General features: G+C 40.5%; 1 protein-coding gene across 4 annotated transcripts in view; it reads right to left on the bottom strand.

The window, feature by feature from the left end:
* CPQ (carboxypeptidase Q) overlaps positions 1–20,936 on the bottom strand; it is a 418,318-nt gene that overhangs the window by 318,325 nt on the left and 79,057 nt on the right. For 3 of the 4 annotated variants that reach the window (XM_030217024.1, XM_030217015.1, XM_030217038.1), the window contains one exon: positions 4,921–5,359. In XM_030217024.1, coding sequence (XP_030072884.1) covers positions 4,921–5,338 — 418 coding nt within the window. In that variant the 5' untranslated portion in view covers positions 5,339–5,359. Of the gene's footprint in view, positions 1–4,920; positions 5,360–20,862; positions 20,934–20,936 lie in introns of those variants that run through there. The other variant, XM_030217031.1, reaches the window with a different exon arrangement.

The raw sequence follows: 20,936 nt of genomic DNA, 5'->3' as shown, positions 1-20,936 counted from the left end.
TTCATGGGAACTAGATCTGGAACACAAACTAACATCAGAACAATGGAAATTTCTTGGACGACCAGTAACCTCAACTAACATGATCCAGTCGTCTGGACTCCACAAAAACTAGCAGTTGCAGGTCTACTACCTCAAAATCTCTGTTGGCCATGTAAGATATATCCTGGAACTCTGAAACATCTTTTTGAATGCAGTCTCACTCATGCCTTTTGGGAAAAGACATGGAACATTATTTCCAAAATTCTACATATTCAACAACCAATCTCCTGGAAAATGATTATTTTTGGTTCTCTGGCATTGGACACCTCTCTGGATAAACATGACTCTAAATTGCTCAACATTTTATTAGCAGTTGCTATAAAATCCGTACTATCCAATTGGAAAGATAACTCTCTTCTAAATATTCATTTCTGGTGGCAATCTGTATTGCAACTTCATCAATTTGAAGTCTCAGTAATAGAAAAGAAAGATCTTTCTCCATTGGCACTTAAAGTGTATGGTCTAGTTTGGACTCCTATATGTCCAATACTTAAATACTTACTTAACAGCTTTGATATGTTTCTGATATTTTCTAGACACTGTACTTGAAAGGTGATGACTTTCTTTATTTTCACATCCAGCAATTCACCTGACAAATTGTTTTTCATTGTTCTGCTTGGTCTCATTGAATTCTTTGAGTATTTTGTTGTACACATTTTTTTTTGTACGTTGTACTTTTCAAAGTTAATAAAGATACTTGGACACACACACAAAAAAGTTCCTTACTATTTGCTGATGTTAGTGATTTGTGCATAGCCTCAGATTTTAATTCAGTTTCTGAAGGTGATGGTGCTTATGTGCTACAAGGTACCACCTCTCCCTGACAGCACTGGATTTATTAGATAGGAGAGTGTAAGCCCCCTCTTTGTAAGGCCATGGAAGGAGATAATGAAATGAGATGTCATGTAGGAGTATACAAACCTGTCATGTAGGGATTTTCATTCTTTCTGTTCATCTTCCCTCTACTCTCACATAGGGCACTGAGCTCTGGAGGAGTTCTTGGCCTAATCAGGGTTGGGTCCCATTGTACCAAATCAGTCTAAGGACAAATAAAAATGTTAGAATAATTGCCCTTCTTCTTTGTTCAGGTGAGGGTTGAAGCTCAGATAGAGCAACCAGACTACCTAGAGGTCATATGGCTTATAGGCCTAAGGTTAGAAGTCATTGTCCAAGGATCTTGGAAGAGGAGGTTTTTGCTCAAGAAACCTATAGAGTCAGCCCTCAAGTAAGAAGTTGGACTATCAGGATTCTGAGACTCAAAATGACTGACGAACTGAAGAGTAGTTCTGAGATATTTGGGATTCTATATTCTCAGGGCTATAAGCTAGAGACATAAGAGATTTTTAAACTCTATCCACAGAAACATCCACAGTGGGTTCAAAATGCCTAGATGAAGCAAGGGGTCAAAGGGAGTGCAGCATGGAATTCAACAGCAGCAGTTGGTGGATTGCTGTTTATCTCTGAAGGGGAAAGAATGATCTCCTCAAGTCTTTCTGAGTACCCTCATGTGGTGACCCCATTGTATAACATCTTTACCAAATCTCAGCAAAGCAACACTACAACTGAACACCATTGTCTCATTCATTGGAAACTCTGTATACGGCTGTACTGGAAAAACACTGGGATTATGACTGTAAGAGAATCACAGAGAATGAACAGGTCCTTATTACCTGGGACATCCTCATTCTGACAGATAAAAAGTTGAGTGCCAGGAAAATGATGGCCTTGATTACTTGGTGGATCGCATAGAGAGAGAAAAGACACTGTAAGTATCAAATGCAGTCTATGACCAAGAAAATGTGGGTTCCACAGGCCTCATTAAAAAATGTCCAAGTGCACCTAGATAAATGGCCTATACATGTAACATCTTATGAACTCCAGCAGGAAGCTCTCTTTGGCACAATGAAAATAACTTTATTGCTAATGCTTGCCAAGGTAAGTGATTAAGACCATATTCTACATACTCTGACTTAGGAGTGAGGTTCACTATCGTCATGGTATGCACAAAAATAACTCATTTGGAGACATTTCCGCCCTAGATGAAGCAGAAATAGTGAACAAGCTTGGGATTTTGAGTTTGAAGAATATTTTTCAGGTGCCATAATTTGGACCATCCAGAAGAGAGACTACAGAAGAACAGCAGCAGCAGAGAACTCAGTGATTAAACAAGAGTGTACTCTGTTTCATCCAGAGAAGAAGAAGGCTGGAACTTCATAGAAGATGACAAAGCCCAAGGTTTTCAACTTGTATTACTTTTGTCATCTGACTAGTATTTTGGCAACTCTGAGCTTTATCACCTATTATAGTAAAGATTTTGTATATAAAGATAACTTGGACTGAAATGCAGCTTCTTTTGGATGAGTGTGTGGTGACTGCTGAAGGAGAGTCCACTGAAAGTAGGTTCTTGGGAGTTGAAAGGAATCCTCTCCCTGTCCCACATGAGCCCAAAAGATAAGAAAAGTATCTTCCCCTTCACACTCCACCCTCCTTGAATCAGAAGTGATGGAGATACCTAGAAAACATTACACATTGTTTTAGCTATTCTAGAAAGCTACAGATTAGTCAACGATGCAGTGAAAAGGGTGATATAGGAGGTGAACAGCAGCAGAAAGATGTACATAACTCAGTTTGGATTTTCACTTGCACATCTGGAATAGCGCACATATAACAGATGTAAGCACATCTCTGACAGTGGTGTAGACACAGGTGGACCCGGGCCCATCTAGTTTGGGCTCAGGCCCATCCAAAATTATGGCACCTTTTGATAATGAGTGGCAGGGATCTACAAGCCCTGCCTGCTAGAAAAGATCTTCTGGAGGCAAGAACAGGTCATTCCCCTACATGCTGCAGCAGTGGTACTGTTCTCCTTTGTTGCCGCACCGTCCCCTCACACATGCTCAGTTTTCACGCATGCATGAAAACTAAGCATATGCAGGAGGGGAAAGACTGGTACAGAAGCAGCACGAAGACAGTGCTGCCAGCTGTAGCAAGTAAGGGAATAACCTGTTCTGGCCGCTGGAGGATCTCTTCTATCTAGCGGGACTTGGGGATCCCCGCCAGCTCAGGTATTTATTTTATTTCTTGGGGTCATGGGGAGGGGTGGGGGCAGAAAACGTGGACGGGAGGAATTATGCGCCCAAGCCCACCCAAAATACCATGTCTGGCTATGCCACTGATCCCTGGTGTCCAGTAAAGGAATACCTCCATTCAGTCCATGCTATCATTATTATGTAAGCACAACAAAATAAAGACTCACAATACAGTAAAAGCATCACATAGATATAGAGGAGCATTTTCGGAAGAAACATCCAAGTTGCAATTTGGCCGTCCTTGCAAAACAGTGAAATCCAGGGGCGGGGAAACCCGTATTTTTGAAAAAAGATGGACGTCCATATTTCGTTTCGAAAATAACGTCAGAGACATCCAAATCCTTAAATTTGGACGTCCCTAGACATAGATGTTTCTGACTTTCGGCGATTTTCGAAACCAAAGACTTCCATGTCAAAAACGTCCTAATGCAAGCTATTTGGACGTGGGAGGAGCCAGCATTTCTAGTGCACTGGTCCCCCTGACATGCCAGGACACCAACCGGGCACCCAAAACCCACTACTCACAACAGTACACCACTACCATAGCCCTTATGGGTGAAGGGGGGCACCTAGATGTGGGTACAGTGGGTTTGTGGTGGGTTTTGGAGGGATTCGCTATTTCCTCCACAAATATAACAGGTAGGGGGATATGGGCCTGGGTCCGCCTGTCTGAACTGCACTGCAGTACCCACTAAAATTGCTCCTGGGACCTGCATGCGCTGTCATGGACCTGACTATGACATCTGAGGCTGGCATGACATATTTTTAAAGATATTTTTTGAGGGTGGGAGGGGTTAGTGACCACTGGGGGAGTAACGGGAGGTCATCCCCGATTCTCTCTGGTGGTCATCTGGTCATTTTGGGCACCTTTTTGTGCCTTATTCGTAATAAAAACACATCCGGGTGAAAACGCCCAAGTGTTCGTCAGGGACGTCCTTGTTTTTTCAATTATGGGTCAAAGACATCCTCGTGTTAGGCACACCCAAGTCCCGCCTTCGCCACACCTCCGACACGCCCCCCTTGAAATTTGGACATCCTTGCTACGGACTGCAGTTGGAGACATCCAAAATCAGATTTCGATTATACCGACTTGGACATCTCTGGGAGAAAGACGTCCATCTTCCGTTTTATGTCGAAAGATGGATGTCCTTCTCTTTCGAAAATGAGCCCAATGGAATAGTCAATAAATTACAGCAGCATTTGTATATCATCACACTGAGTTTCCAGGTATAATCATTAACACGTGTTTCCATTAAAAGTGAATCAGCACAGTGACGGTCTGTATCTTGACAATGGCACTTCTAAGTAATCAAATTCCATTCAAGCACAGATAAAAGTGGTACATTCTTATGATTTCATGGCATCTGTTCTGTTTGGTTATAAAACTTAGGCAGCATATTCTCTGAGTAACATCACTACTCAGCTTTTAAACACATATGTGATCATCTCTGGGAATGGTGACTAAAATAGCGGATTCAAAATGTTGAGAATAGCCAACTTTTCATGCTACGGGTCCATAAGCAGTCTGAAAAAATTACATGTTTAAACTTCTATAATTTTATTTTTTTTTCCACAGACTGTTGTATTACAAATGGCTCTAACAGAATTAATTAAAACCTCATTTTCTGTTTCTGGTGACTTTAGTTACCTTTTGCCAGAGATGGTCACATATAATAAAATTAAATAAATAAATAATCTACAATTAAATAATCTACAATTGTGCAAATATTTTATATAGGTAGATAGATAGATATACAGAGAGAGAGAGAGAGCAAGCACAAGAGAGAGTTACCTTGTGGAGGGGTTCCAATGCTATTTCCCAGTCCTAAAATAGAAATGCTTTGGTTCCTTGGCTCCAGCATCATGGCAAATTCTTCACCCCTTTCCCAGTGAGGCACTTTTACTGGTTCCAAATAGACTTTATCCAAGCCATCTTTTTGCAGAGCATTGTACATGTATTTGATGGCCAGATCTAGGTTTTTGGAGCCACTCATTCTGTTTCCTATGGTATCAACAAAAAGTGCAAGCCGGTCATAAGATCGGTTCTGGGCCTTTCCATGAACAGCGAGGTCAATGATCTCATTGGCAATACTAGAATAGCCAGATATTTCTCTTTTAATATCTTCAAAAATCCTGACGTGTTTCCCAGAACATAGAGACAAAAGGAGAATGGCAAATACAGATGCAAGAAAAAAGTTCTCTGGCTTCATTTCTCAGTCATGTGGTGTGCTCTGTTAGAGGGCGAAAAACAGAGAACAGATTACTTTACAATTGTCAGTATTACTAGCCCACTAGTTATAATTCCAACCAGCTAGGTAAGTTAACAGTACCTTGAAATGAACCACCAAGATCACTAGTACCATAAAATATAACTTAACATTATACTGAATTAAATGCTATTAACATTTAAATATAAATTACTGTATAAAACCTAGGTGCCCTCTGCTTCAAAGGTCCTATACCTCATCCACTCCTGAAATTAAATATCTACAGTGTTTGAACCAGTGGCGTAGCCAGAGAGCCAATTTTGGGTGGGTACAACATGTTTTTGCCCCGCCCTACAACCACTCTTCACCCCTATGCAGGATCTATATGTACTAACCTGGCCTGTTTAGTTTTCCAGTAGGTGTATTGATGTTATGTGAATGTGAGAGGAGGCATAATGAGAGAAATTTTCCCATGGGGCTGGCTTAATTCAATTAAAATAAATAAATAAATTATATATATATATATATATATATATATATATATATATACATACATACATACATACTGGCTTCATATTCAGTGTTTTAGGCTTCTGTGTTTTGAATAACCATAATGAATATGTATAAGATATGTAGAACCACAGAAGATGAATACAAAAAGGAATTGAAGGGTGATAGACCCTGAATGATTTTCAGAGGACTGTGTTCATGAGGAGCTAGCTAAACTAAAGGTGGAAAAAGCAATAGGGACGGTTGTCATACATCCAAGATACTGAAGAAACCTAGAGAAGTTCTGGTGGCTCCGCTGTCTGACCTTTTCAGTGCTTCTCAGGAGAGGCCCTGGAAAACTGAAAAAGGGTGGATGTGGTCCCTCTCCACAAAAGTGGAAGAAAGGAGGAGGTTGGGAACTACAGGTGTTATTCTGACCTCTGTTGTTAATAAATAAATGGAAATGCCTCTGAAACAGAGAATAGCAAGGCTTCTGAAATCCAATGGATTGCAGGACCCAAGGCAGCATAGTTTTACCAGAAGCAGGTCTTGTCAAGACAAATTGGATTCATTTATTAGTTGAATTTATTTACATTTATTACCTGCCTATTAACTAGGTGGGAAACAGTAAAACACACGTAATAATAGAATACATATAACTGAATATACAGAGAAGATAATAACATATTACAATCCATATACCAAGTATAAAGCTACATAAACAGGTGTATTTTCACCCCTTTTTCAAATTCTGATCTGGGTAACAGCATACAGTTTATTTCATAAAGTCTGAATAAACAGATGTGATTTCTTTGACTGGGTAACCAAAGAATTGGATCAGGGGAGAATGCAAAGCCTTTGACACAATTCTGCTTAAAGGACTTTTAAATAAACTAAGTGCCCTCATATGGGCCCTAAAATAATTGACTGAATTATTGAGTGGAAGGCGACAGAAGGTAAAGGTAAATTGATCTCACTCTAAGAAAAGAGATGTTACTAATGGTGTGCACAAGGATTGTTTCATGGACTAGTTCTTTTTAATATTTTTGTAATTCAATAGTGTGGAAAGGCTGTATGGTAAGGTTTGACTCTTTGCGGATGATACCAACAACAGCAACAGGGTAGACACCCCTGTGAATAACACGAGGAGGGGTGTTGTGAAGCTTCAAAAATAGTCCAGAATTTGGCAGCTAAGATTTAAAGCTAAAAACAAAATGCAAGAGTGATACAGTTTAGAGGATTAAGTAATTCTGTGCAAAAAAGGAGCGGAACTTGGCTGTGATCACATGTACATAAGTACATAAGTAATGCCATACTGGGAAAAGACCAAGGGTCCATCGAGCCCAGCATCCTGTCCACGACAGCGGCCAATCCAGGCCAAGGGCACCTGGCAAGCTTCCCAAACGTACAAACATTCTATACATGTTATTCCTGGAATTTTGGAGTTTTCCAAGTCCGTTTAGTAGCAGTTTATGGACTTGTCCTTTAGGAAACCGTCCAACCCCTTTTTAAACTCAGCTAAGCTAACCGCCTTCACCACTTTCTCCGGCAACGAATTCCAGAGTTTAATTACACGTTTGGTGAAGAAACATTTTCTCCGATTTGTTTTAAATTTACTACACTGTAGTTTCATCGCATGCCCCCTAGTCCTAGTATTTTTGGAAAGCGTGAACAGACGCTTCACATCCACCTGTTCCACTCCACTCATTATTTTATATACCTCTATCATGTCTCCCCTCAGCCGTCTCTTCTCCAAGCTGATGATCTTAAGGTGGTCAAATATATAGAAAAGACAGCAAAAGCCAGAAGGATGCTTGGGTACATTGGAACAGGAATGGTAAAGCAGGAAAAAGGAGGTGATGATCAGAAGCGGAGCCAGGATGAGGCAGGTTGACGACGCAGGGAGAGCGAGAGCGGACTTCCGCCGGCGCACATTTTCAGTGCAACAGGACGAAAAAAAAACAGGCACTAGCAGAACTCCGTTTGGGGGAGCGGCCGCTCCCCTGGCGCCCCAACTATCTACGCCACTGGTGATGATGCCGATGATGGCCTTGCGAAACGCTGGCCAACGTCAGCTCGGCACATGAATAGAGGAGAGTGGAGTACAGCACGAAATTGGGCAACGCGGTCCAGAAGCACCAACTTGAAAGATAAGTGGTGGTGCTAAATTATATTCCTGTATATTGAATTAATAATTCACACAATTGACTAGTGGATTTGAGACTAGCTATACCAGCAGGAAATATAGTACATCATAAGGTTTTTTGGCCGATGATGAAGGCAGGATCCTTTGATCCGTTCCAGCTTTAACAGACATATTCAAGATCTGTAAGCTCTAATATCTTTTTTGTCATCCACATTGAACTCTTTGGTAAACAGTGGACTAGAAGTCATTAGTAATTTTATTTTATAAACAAAATGCATAAATCGTAATCCCCATTCATGCTCTGCCCAAACTCTGTTCCTTAACACGCCTACATGGGGATCAAATAACAGTGTACACCTTTTTTTCACCACAAAGACTTTTACATTCACAACTCCTGGGGTAATTTTCTAAAAGCCATTTTAGATGCCAAAATGTCTTTATAAAATGACTCCCTTATTGTCCACCTACCAACTTTAGGAAGTTAGACCTTGAAATGCACCAGCATCAGGACATTTTATTAAACACATTTTTTTTTAAGTTCTAAAATATCCCTGCACACAGTTCCTAGACAACACAAGCAATCAGGCAGTCTCTAATGTAGTCAATGGTGACTCTTCTGTAAACAAGTAATAACTCAAGATCATTTTCCATGCATTGAAGCAAGGCTACCTGCCACACTATTTAACAAGCGTGGCATTCATACAAGAACATTCTAAAATCAGTACTCTCAAAGAAACTAACTCATACATTCATAACTTTAATAATCCTCTCTTTCATCTAGGGAGCCCTTTAAAAATAGAGTCTAAAAGACACACTCTGGTAAATGAATCTTGATTACCTCAATATCATTTTCTATTTGTTGAGGCAAAAAAACAGTCTGCCACACTTTTTGCCAAGTAGACCATTCATACTTGTATATTTAAATAGTGGGGAAATCAGAACAGAACTGACACTTACATCCATGATTTTAAAACTTTTCATTTTACATGATACAACAGTTGTAACACTTTTCTTTCACTTATTACAACAAATATACTACTACTACTTGCTAACCTGTAACAGATGTTTTCCAAAGACAGCAGAATTCATCAGGTATACAAGTGGGATGATGTCATCGATGTCACCAGGATGGAACTGCTCTTCTAGAGCTTAGAAATCAGTGTAAAGTTTTGAGCATATGCAATCCTTCTCAGTTACAGTAGTTCCATATCTCAAAAACGAAAGCTATTATCAGGGAGAGTATGACCAACAACGCATTGTCTATTGATAAGTAGGACTAAATCAGGCAGAGAAACGGGTGACTCCAAAGCTTGGGGCTACTCACATCCTTGCATGTGAAGGCCATTTTACTTAGAAAGTAGGAATCAAAATTAATACATCTAGGGCAGGATGTGCTCAGTTCTGATGGTATTTTAGAAAAGGATCTGCTGACGTACAGCCTTTTCTAAAATGCATGCAGGAATATATATGTATGCTGCAGCTAGGGGCAGTGGGAGCATCCATTTTACAATTGTGAATGTGGAAAATATCAATGGATTCAATACGGCAACTGTGTACATACCAACACTTACATGTGTGAAGCTTAAGTTAGAACCTAAAGATGTTAAGTGCTGACATTTACACAAGTATATTTGCCATTTTGGAAAACTACATATGTAAATGCTTCTGAGAGGTAATAATCTTTCTGCACTTTCAATTCTGTAGGGAAAAACAATGGGTAATTAAGGAGGAGATCTCCCTTGATCCCTCCTGTAAAGAACTGCCCAAAACAAGCACTTTAAAAATAGATATATTTATTTTCCTTTACTGACAATTTTAATAGAAGGAAAAAAGGGAAGCTGTGGGTGGGGTTCCTTACACCCACAGCCCTTAACAGTAAAACACAGCTTTCATAATATAAAGTGAAATACCTCGCTTCCCCCAATCATACCAAACCCAAACAAGCAATTAAAACCTATACATGCCAAGGAGCATCTTTAAAATCCCATCATTAAAATGTTTATGCATATATATGCCTTCCCTTCCTAAGGCCAGATTTTGAATCCATCCAAGCCCCGTCCCCTTGACATCTCACTCTTCTGCCTTGGCAATGTGCAATGACATCAATCCACTTGTGTGCCTGACTCATCCTGCTTGTCAATGGAAAATAAACCTTCATATGCACTGAAGAGTAATTCCCAAGATTTGTAAGGTTTCCAAATGAGATGAACTGCCAAGAGTTTAGCAATGGTTGTAAAAGACACATTGACTAAATGCTAAGGCACCCTTTTATAAAGCCATGCTAGTGGCTGTCGGTTAAGTAATGCCGACACAGTCCATTCACTTTGAATGGGCTGTGTTGGCATTGCCATGTGGCCTGTAAAAGGGAGGGTTGGGTAATTAACAGAATTAATGTGACTAACTAATATTGGGTGAATAGAAACAGTGAATTTTGATTTCAGATTGAATTGCTCAGCTTTTCCAAACTGAGCTCAAGGCAACTTACAACCAGGTACACAAGTTACTTCCCTGTCCCTGAGGACACACAATCTAAGCTGTACCTGTGGCAATGAAGGGTGAAGTGGCTTGCCCAAAGTCATAAGGAGCCTCAGTGGGAGAAGCAAGTTTTGAACCTTGGCTTCTCTGGTTCTTAACCTGTAACTAATCACAAGCTTACTCTTACTTTTCATCATCACTGGAGATCTGAATTATTTTATTTACTTATTTATTGCATTTGTATCCCACATTTTCCCACACATTTGCAGGCTCAATGTGGCTTACATTGCTCCGCCATGGTATCGTCATGACAAACTAACATATATAATTGGTAACTACATAAGAACATGGAAACATAGTGTAAAAATCATCATGTATAGAGAGAATGTTAGAGGAATAACAGATAAAGCCGTAATGCATTATAGTTCAAATGATGGATCGTTATGGTATGTTCTATTAAAGAGGTGGGTCTTCAAAGATTTCCGAAAGTTGATTAGGTCATGTATTTTTTTTCAAAGCAGTTGGTAGTGCATTCCATAGCTGCGTACCTATGTATGCAGAAAGCAGGCCTCTTTCAACTGAAAGAAAGCTCTGGAATGAGGGGTCATAGGATAAGTGTGAAGGAGGTAGACTCAGAAGTAATTTAAAGAAACATCTCTTTACAGAAAGGGACGTGGATGGGAGGAAATGACATCGGTGGAAGAAATGGCAGCCCAGGAGAAGTGCTCTGAACTCCAAGATCCCCCTCCCCCCCAAGTAAAATTAAGATTTACAGTGATAGACCTAAAAGAACTCACTTGCCTATTTATTGCTAGACCTTTGGGGCTGGTTTGTTAAGCAGTGGTGGCCTCCAAGAAATGGCAAGCAGATATAAAGGCATACTCCAGCACCGACAGAGTTACTCTGCTACAGCATGACCCCAAGATGGTGGCAGAGCATCTGGAACCTACACAAGAGGCAATATCATAAGAACATAAGAGTAGCCACACTGGGTCAGACCGGTGATCCATCTAGCCCAGTATCCTATTTTCCAAACAGTGGCCATGTCAGGACACAAGTAACTGGCAGAAACCCAAATTGTGCCAACACTCCAAACTACAAATCCCAGGGCAAGCAGTTGCTTCCCATGTCTGTCTCAATAGCAGACTATGGACTTTTCCTCCAGGAATTTCTCCAAACCTTTTTTTAAACCCAGATACGCTAACTGCTGTTACCACATCCTCCAGCAAAGAGTTCCAGAGCTTAACTATTCGTTGAGTGAAAAAAAAATATTTCCTCCTATTTGTTTTAAAACTATTTCCATGTAATTTCCTCAAGTGTCCCCTAGTCTTTGTACTTTTGGAACGAATAAAAAATTGATTTACTTCTACACCACTCAGGATTTTGTAGCCCTCAATCATATCTCCCCTCATCAGTCTCTTTTCCAAGCTGAAGAGCTCTAACCTCTTTAGCCTTTCTTCATACGAGAGGAGTTCCACCCCCTTTATCATTTTGGTCGCTCTTCTTTGAACCCAAATTGTGGCACAAGATAATGATACTCTCCACACTAATATAAGAACAGCCATACTGGGTCAGACCATTGGTCATTCTAGCCCAGTATCCTGCTTCTAACAGTGGCCAAACCAGGTCACAAGTGCCTGACAGAAAGCCAAATAATAGCAACACTCCATGCTACCAATCCCAGAACAAGCAGTGGCTTCCCCATGTCTTCTCAATAACAGACTATGGACTTGTCCAAACCTTTCTTAAACCCAGATATGCTCACCGCTGTCACCACATTCTCTGGCAACAAGTTCCAGAGCTTAACTTACAATACAGAATCATGACAGGCATTGCTGTTATCAGTTTTCTAGTTTGGAATTTATGTTGATAACTGCTTCAGTAATGTATATTGGCCTGAGACTACTTAGCACAGACCTGAAATAATGAGGGGGAGGGGAGCCAGGATGGATATCTTGTCTTCACTTTCCTCTCTATGCTGCCTGCTCCTTGTAAAGAGGGCATCACACAATTTGGTAGAGGGATGAGGATGGAGGAGGAAATACAGGTAGTGAAGAATTAGTGCTAATCTTTTTTGTGAGGGTGGAGTGATATATTAGAAGAGGGAAGTTCTTGGGTGGACTGGGCTGGAGGATTGGCATGAGGAGAAGTTGGGAATTGGTACTAGTTACAGTTGTGCTTAAGCTTCAGATTACTTATGTTCAATGGCTAAATTAACATTTTTATCTTAATAATGTAAAGGGTTTGACTTCCCCCCAATGAGGCAATCATACTTTAAAGAAGCTCTGCACACTAAAATGGATGTAGGCTTCCTTCAGGAAACCTACCTACTTCCTAGATATGAAACTTACTATCACACAGACTATACCCTCTTTTTAGCCTCCACAGAATAAAAAAAAAAAAAAAAAAACCCCCGCAAACAGAAAAATCTATAAAAACTAAGGATACAATTAGAGATCCAGAGGGATGCTACCTCGTATGTTAAAAGTTCAACTGCACACCCAGTTATATATTCTGTTGAACGTTTATCCCCTTAATCGAGATCAGGGTACCTTCTTTTTGAATCTTGAACAGAAAGTTGTTGAATTTGCATGAGAGTATTTAGATCATAATGGGTGATTTCAACCTCATGTGTGACTCACTGATCAATAATTTGAATGCGGCCATTAGCTATGCACGGGGAGATAGATCTCAATTTATTAAAACAATGGAATTCAGTGGGCTGGAAGATGTGTGGCATCTACATAATTTGGAGATGCAAGGCTACACTTTTTTCTCTGCAATGAACTGCTCTTATACTAGGATAAACATTACTGTATTCTGGTGCAGTCTGTTGTGATAGAACTCCGAATATGGTCCGACCACGTACCATTATCATTGCAATTAATTACCTTATATTCTAGAGTGGGCTATCAGTACTAGATACTGAGTGATCAGCTTTTACTAATTCCACAGCTCCTCGTCCTACGCCTATGGCTGGGCACTTGAGTACATCTCCAGTTGTTTGTGTGTTTACAGAAATACAGATGCAAGGCTCCTATGGGGGTACTCTCTCATAAAAATTCTGTATAGGTTGTTCAAAGTTAGGCGCACAATTTTGGGTGCGAATGCAGATACATGCATAAAGTAATTGGTTAAATTGGTCATAATCAATAATTGGCCTTAAACAAGCCAATGCATGCAACTATAATGGGTGCATGGATAAAGGAGGGGCATGGGAGGGTCACAGGCGCTCCCAGAATTTAGGTGCAGAGTTATAGAATACTTCCAGTTCTGCACCTGACAGTAGTTAGGTGCAAGCATTTACACTAGCCTTTGGCGGGCGTAAATGCTCGGGTCTAAAGTCATGAGGAACTGTCTTCGCAGAATTCACGCTTAGCACTCACTTTCCCAGCACGTAAATGTGGGCACCTAACACAGAATCTATCCCATTCTGCACAGCTCTGCATTAATGGTGGACCCAGATTTCTCCTATATGAATGATGCTATCAAATTGAGTTAAAACTACATTGAAGGCCTTTAGAGTTTGTTTGCTTTTTGTATAATGCCATTACAGTTAACGTCAAGATCCCTAATTCATGTAAGTCAAAACCATGTTGTGTTTTACTCCTTAATTATTTAAGTAAAATTGATATACATTAAAATATTTTGGCATTTTGCTTAGAAAAGAAATACATCTTTTTGTCTTTTCTATATTTACTTGTAAGGCCTGTGATAGGTAGCAGATCTCTAATAGGATTTGATTATTTGATAGATGTTCTCTTGTGCTGTATTGATTAATATAAACTAATTGATGTAAACCACACTAAACCCTGGAAAGGGGAGTTTAGCGTTATATAAGACCTGATTTGAACTGAATTGAATTGGATGGGAGAATAAAATAACCAAATTATCTGAACAAAACAGCACTTGATAACCGAGTAATTTTTTCTGTCTTTACACTGATGATCTATCTCAAAGTCCAGGGATGGAATATAGATATGAAAATGGGTGGACTAAAATGGCATTCTTGACTTATTCCTCACTCTTGCCTGAAGCTATATGTATGGAGTTTAATTTACAGCTGATGAATTACTATATAGATTTAATCATATCATAGCTTTACCACCTAATTTCAATTTGCAAGAATTTAATTTGAGGTTAGAATGCCAATAGAATCAAATGTGTTTTCACAGCCAATAACACACAAATATTTTTCCAAATGGGGTATTTATTTATTATTTTATTTGTTACATTTGTACCCCACATTTTCCCACCTATTTGCAGGCTCAATGTGGCTTACATAATACCGCAAAGGCGTTCAGTCGGTAGATAACAAATATAGGTTTTATAGTGGTCGAGTGAGGTAGGTATGTATCAGGCACCTTGAAGGTCGAAAGGGGATAAAGATTGTATATTGTCCATTAGGATCATTGGTAATGCTGTGTTGCTGGGTGTTGGCAGTTATGTTTGATCGGTGGGGTAAGCCTTTTTGAAGAGATTGGTTTTTAGTGATTTTCTGAAGTTTAGATGGTCATGGATTGTTTTCACAGCTTTTGGGAGTCCATTCTATAGTTTTGCACTTACGTAGGAGAAGCTGGATGCGTAAGTTGTTTTGTATTTAAGTCCTTTGCAATGTGGGTAATGCAAGTTTAGGTATGATCGTGATGATCCGATTCTGTTTCTGGTTGGTAGATCTATGAGGTCTCTCATGTATCCTGGGGCTACGCCGTAGATAATTTTGTGGACAAAGGTGCAGATTTTGAAGATGATACATTCTAAAAGTACGTAAAAGTACGTACATGTAAATGTACAGATGTGGTCATGGGTCTGGGGAAAAAATGCCTTTATATGGAAGCCTTATCTCTGGTGATAATATCGCAGTATTACTGCTAGAGGTCTCAAAAGCCATTTTGTTTCACAGGGCATAAGGCGGTAGCAAGTAGGCATTGCTCCCACATCACTAGATATCAGGGATCCCCAGTAAGTCCAGCACTGGATCGGTTGGGAAGGGTCGATGGGGGGGTGGGCAATTGGTGGCACTTTAACCCCTGGAAATGGAGTCTGGGGAGGCTGCCATATGAGGGGCTCATGCTCACATGTGGAGGCCGTCCCTGTTGGGGGCGGGGGGGGTGCTTGCTACATAACATAGCATAACATCTGGTCTTATATCCTGCTTACACCTTGCAGTTCAAAGCAGGTAACAAGAACATCAAGCAGGTAACAGTAATATCAAGAACTAGAGCAATCCTCTGGGAGGACAGTTTTAAAAAAGCAACAATTAAAATTATGATTAAAAATCCTTTTGTATTACTAATTTCTGAAACAGCAGCATCTTAATATTCTTCTTAAATGACAATGAGATAACTGAAATGTCCTGGCAATCTCTTTCCGGTGACTGGTGGCTTGAAATGCCAGTGTTGTTTCAAACATTTTTAGTGTTTTCCTTCCTCTTGGTGAAGGAAAGGAAAACACAGAGGGCCAATTTAGCTTTCTGTCTATTAAGGAGACAGCACATTGGAAATGGGAGTATAAATACTTTGGCACCAGTCCATATAATATCTTTTACAAAAAATAAAAGACCAATTTAAAAAGAACTCTAGCCTCAATGGGCAACCAATGAAGTTTAACATAAAATAAAGAATTCTGTCATATTTAGTTAAGCCAAAAATCAAGTGTACGGCTGTGCTTTGTACAGTTTGTAGTCCTTTCAGTTGACCCTTAGTACAGCCCAAGTAACCAAGATTACAGTACTCCAATTGCAAGAGTAGGAGTGCCTGTACCAGGAGTCTGAATTGATCTTTCTCAAAATAGTTTTGGATGCAGCGAAACTACTGTGACAAAAAAACAATTTCTTAACTAGGGAGGAGATCTGGGCTTCCATGGAAAATGAACTGTCAACTAAAGCACTCAAGATCTTTATCAGTGTGGACAGCTTGTATTGTACTTGATTAATACAAACAGAACTAAGAATAGAATCTGGCTTATCTTTGGTCACCAACTGGGCACCCTAGGGGGCACTGCAGTGGACTTCAGAAATTGCACCTAGGTACATAGCTCCCTTACCTTGTGTGCTGTGCCCCCCAAAAAACCCCAAAACCCACAACTGTACACCACTACCATAGCCCTTACAGGTGAAGGGGGCACCTAGATGTAGTTACAGTGGGTTTCGGGTGGGTTTTGAGGGGCTCACATTTACCACCACAAGTGTAACAGGTGGGGGGGATGGGCCTGGGTCCACTGCCTGAAGTGCACTTCACCCACTAAAACTGCTCCAAGGACCTGCAAACTGCTGTGATGGACCAGAGTATGACATTTGAGGCTGGCAAAAAATATTTTTAAAGATGTTTTTGGAGGGTGGGAGGGGGTTAGTGACCACTGGGGGAGTAAGGGGAGGTCATCCCTGATTCTCTCCGGTGGTCATCTGGTCAGTTCGGGCACCTTTTTGTGACTTGGTCATAAGAAAAACAGGAACAGGTAAAGTCGTTCAAGTGCTCGTCAGATACGCCTTTTTTTTTCCATTATGGGTCGAGGATGCCCATGTGTTAGGCACACCCATGTCCCGCCTTCACTACGCCTCTGACAAGCCCCGGTGAACTTTGGTCATCCCCGCGATGGAAAGCAGTTGGGGACGCCCAAAATCGGCTTTCGATTATGCTGATTTGGGCGACCCTGTGAGAAGGATGCCGATTTGTGTCGAAAGATGGGCGTCCTTCTCTTTCGAAAATGAGCCTTTAAGTGACTTATTTAGTTATTCAGTTGTATTTATAGACTACATTTCAGGTCTGTTCCATGCACTGTACATCAAGAAGAAAAATACATCAACAGTACTAAAACAAGGCAGTAAGTTCAGTTTAACTAATCCCCAACCCAATATAACCCCCTCTGCTAAACCATCCCCCTTAGATGCCAGAGTACACAAATAAGTCTTCAACTTCTATCTAAACACGCTCAGATTCTTTCGCAAAGTAATATCACAGGGAAGTCATTTCTCCATAACAGAGCCCAAACTGAGAAGGCCAATTACACAAATTTCCCCATAATTCTAATATCAGGGACAGACAACAGTCCTTCGTCCAAGGAGCTCAATGTTCTACTTAGAACATTGGGACTCACATTGTAAACCAAGTAACCCAAGTTCCAACTCATATAAAATCTTAAATATTATCAGTAGCAACTCTTTGAAATAGAATTGAAATTGATTCAGGAGACAGTGCAATTGTAATAAAACTGGCATGACATGATCATATTTCCTAAGACTTCTGATAAGCTCTGCTGCAGTGTTCTGCACCTTCATGGGTGGCCATCTTTCGTTTCGATAATACGGTTGAGCACACCCAAATCTCAACATTTAGGTCGACCTAAATGTTGAGATGGTCGACCCCGGTTTTCGGCCATAATGGAAACCGAGGATGTCCATCTAAAAACAACCAAATCCAACTCAATTGATCATGGGAGGAGCCAGCATTTGTAGTGCATTGGTCCCCCTGACATGCCAGGACACCAAGCGGGCACCCTAGAGGGCACTGCACTGGACTAACTGATGCACTAAACGGAAAAAAGCCCTTCCCTTACCAATCCTTTAGCGATTCGGAAAGGAACAGGCATGCATGAAAGAAATCGCATGCAAATGAGCTGCTCACTGTTAGCTCATTTGCACACGATTTCCTTCCTAAGGAGGGGAAGCCAGTGCAGAGCAGCCAAGCATTATATTTGGCTGCTCTGCGTATGCCAAAGATTGCTTCATACATGCAGAGAGTATGTTGCTATCTACAACCTTAGAAAAATACAAGTCCAGGTGAAAACGTCCAAGTGCTGGTCAGGGATGTCTTTTTTTTTTTTTAAGAGTATGAATGAAGGACGTCCTTCACTATGCCGCCGTCCCTGTGACGGCAGTTGAGGACGTCCAAAATGTGGATGTTTCTGTGAGAGGGCTCTTGGGGATGTTAACAGACCTTTTGAGGCTTACCATACACCCAACCCCACTGGAGCCTCAGCCTATACCTTCAGTAGGTGACAGACTGCAGTGCAGCCTCAGCCTACTTTGGTAGGCAGCATCTTGTCTACATTTAGAGATTATTGCCACCATCTTTAGTTTCATAAAACCAATGTATACCACAGATGGCTACAAGGTCTCATTATTAATGTACCAACTCTAAAGAGAAGAAAGCACAAAAAGAAGCAAAGAAACAGACAGGGAGTGACTGTACCATCTAAGGTCACAATTACATAAGTATTCCCATAGTGGGACAGACCATAGGTCCATCAAGTCCAGCATCCTGTTTCTAACAGTGGCCAATGCAGGTCACAAATACCTGGAAAGATCCCAAAAAAGTAAAATACATTTTATGTTGCTCATCCTAGAAATAAGAAGCGGATTTTCTCCAAGTCCATGTTAATAATGGCTTATGGACTTTTCCTTTACGAAGCTATCCAAATCTTTTTTAAACCCCACTAAGCTAACTGCTTTTACTACACTCTCTGGCAAAGAATTCCAGAGTCTAATTACACATTGAGTGAAGAAATATTTTCTATGATTCGTTTCAGATTTACTACTTTGTAGCTTCATTGCATGCCCCCCAAGTGCTAGTATTTTTGAAAGAGTAAACAAGCAATTCACTTCTACCCATTCCACTCCACTCATTATTTTATAGACCTCTATCAAATCTCCCCTCAGCCGCCTTTTCTCCAAGCTGAAGAGCCCTATCCAATTTAGCCTTTCCTCATAGGGAAGTCGTCCCATCCCCTTTATCATTTTTGTCATCCTATACCTTTTCCATCTAGCCCAGTATCCTGCTTCCAACAGTGGCTAAGCCAGGTCACAGTACCTGGCAGAATCCCAAGAAGTAGCAAGATTCTATGCTACCGACCTCAAAGGATAAGTAGTAGGATATAGTTAGCTATTACAAACTTACAAATTCTAGCTGTTTCCTAACAGAGGCCAAGAGAGCCTGAGTTCCCTTTCCTATTCACATAAAACATTGCTACTTGACTGACCATCTGAATCAGGACAAAGGAACTGTGAAGGCAGTGGAGGAACACTCTTAAGTCATAAAAGATTACTCCAAGTGATTGATGTCCTTTTTATCCAAATCCCTTGCAAATGTTGTTCGTTGAGATGATCTCCATACCCTTATTGGGAGGTATCTATAGTGAGGACTAATGATGTTGCCATGGTGCAAGGCGAACATCCACTGTAAGGCTGGGTTTTGCAGCTGCTCTTGTAAGAGCACACAAAGCCGAGAAAGTAGATACAGGATAGTGGGGAGAAGTTAGGTATGTTGACTCCACTGAAACTTGAGATCCCCGTGAAGAAGTTGCCTTTTCAAGTCAGCTCTGTGAACAGTAGTAGACATGTGCCCAAGTATTTGTAAGTAAATTTTAGCAGTGACTTTAGGTGTACTGAAAATGGTCAGATTGCAGGGTAAATCTGAAGTACTTCCTTTAAGAAGGATGGATTACAATATATGGAAGCTTTTATGCATGTACTGAACCATACAGAGTTGGTGAACAGCTATATTCACAAACAGCATAGCTCCTTGAAAAATCTTCTTCCCCAAATGAACCATGAATCGAGAATCCTTTTTCAGAAGTCTCTGCATTTAAAAAAAAAAATCTTTTTTGCATAGCTGCCTGAGGAATGTGATAAACAAACTTTCTTAAAATCTGGAGATGGTTCATATCTAACCTTTCCAAAACAGGGTGCATGAAGAATGGATCCAGCCACATATGGAATTATTGTATTGTAAGAATGCCATGCACCAGTATAGCTACCATTGTCTTAAGGACCTCTATATATTTGAGAAAATCAAAGACATCCAATCTAGGTTAAATTCTTCTTGAAGGGAGAAATGGCTGACAAATTTTGTATATGATGATAGAGAAGGATCTGTAGAGGATAACTGAATATCAAAAAGCTCCAGGAAACCCTCTGAAGAGAGTTCAGAGAGGACAGAAGGAGGGTGAGCTCTTTGAGCAGGGACTCTCTTTTCGTGTATGATGCACAGTGCTGCGTATGCCTTGTAGCGCTGTAGAAGTGATAGGTAGTAGTAGTAGAAAGGAGAAGGTTTGTGATCCAAGCCTGAAGAAGAGAGTAAGGAGACAATTACATTCAAATTTTATGAATGTTTAAACATATGCTACCCGCTGGAGAAATATGTACAAAACAGCCTAGAAGGACAAAAACAAATCTTGTATCTCACACCCACTTACTTCCTTACAGTCACTAGTACCGAAACATCTACTTTAAGTCACTGTACAATAGATTAAATCCTTTTTCTAAATTTATATTGCCCAAAAGATCTACTTAACAAAAGCATACTGGATTAAAGCCACAATAGGCTCTCTGCAAAAAACAGTAATCTCGGGGGTCCTAAAAACACAAATCAATTTTCAATTCTGACAGTGAACTATGTAAAGGCAAATGAATTGTTCTTACATTTAATTCATGGTCCGTTAATCCCTACAGCAGTCAGGACCCGTGGGCACAATTGCTCAGGAAATGTCAATGAG

Source organism: Microcaecilia unicolor, chromosome 1 (assembly GCF_901765095.1).
Source record: "Microcaecilia unicolor chromosome 1, aMicUni1.1, whole genome shotgun sequence".
Taxonomy (NCBI): domain Eukaryota; kingdom Metazoa; phylum Chordata; class Amphibia; order Gymnophiona; family Siphonopidae; genus Microcaecilia; species Microcaecilia unicolor.
Note: the sequence above shows the minus strand (reverse complement) of the source record. Positions and strands in the feature narration are given on the sequence as shown.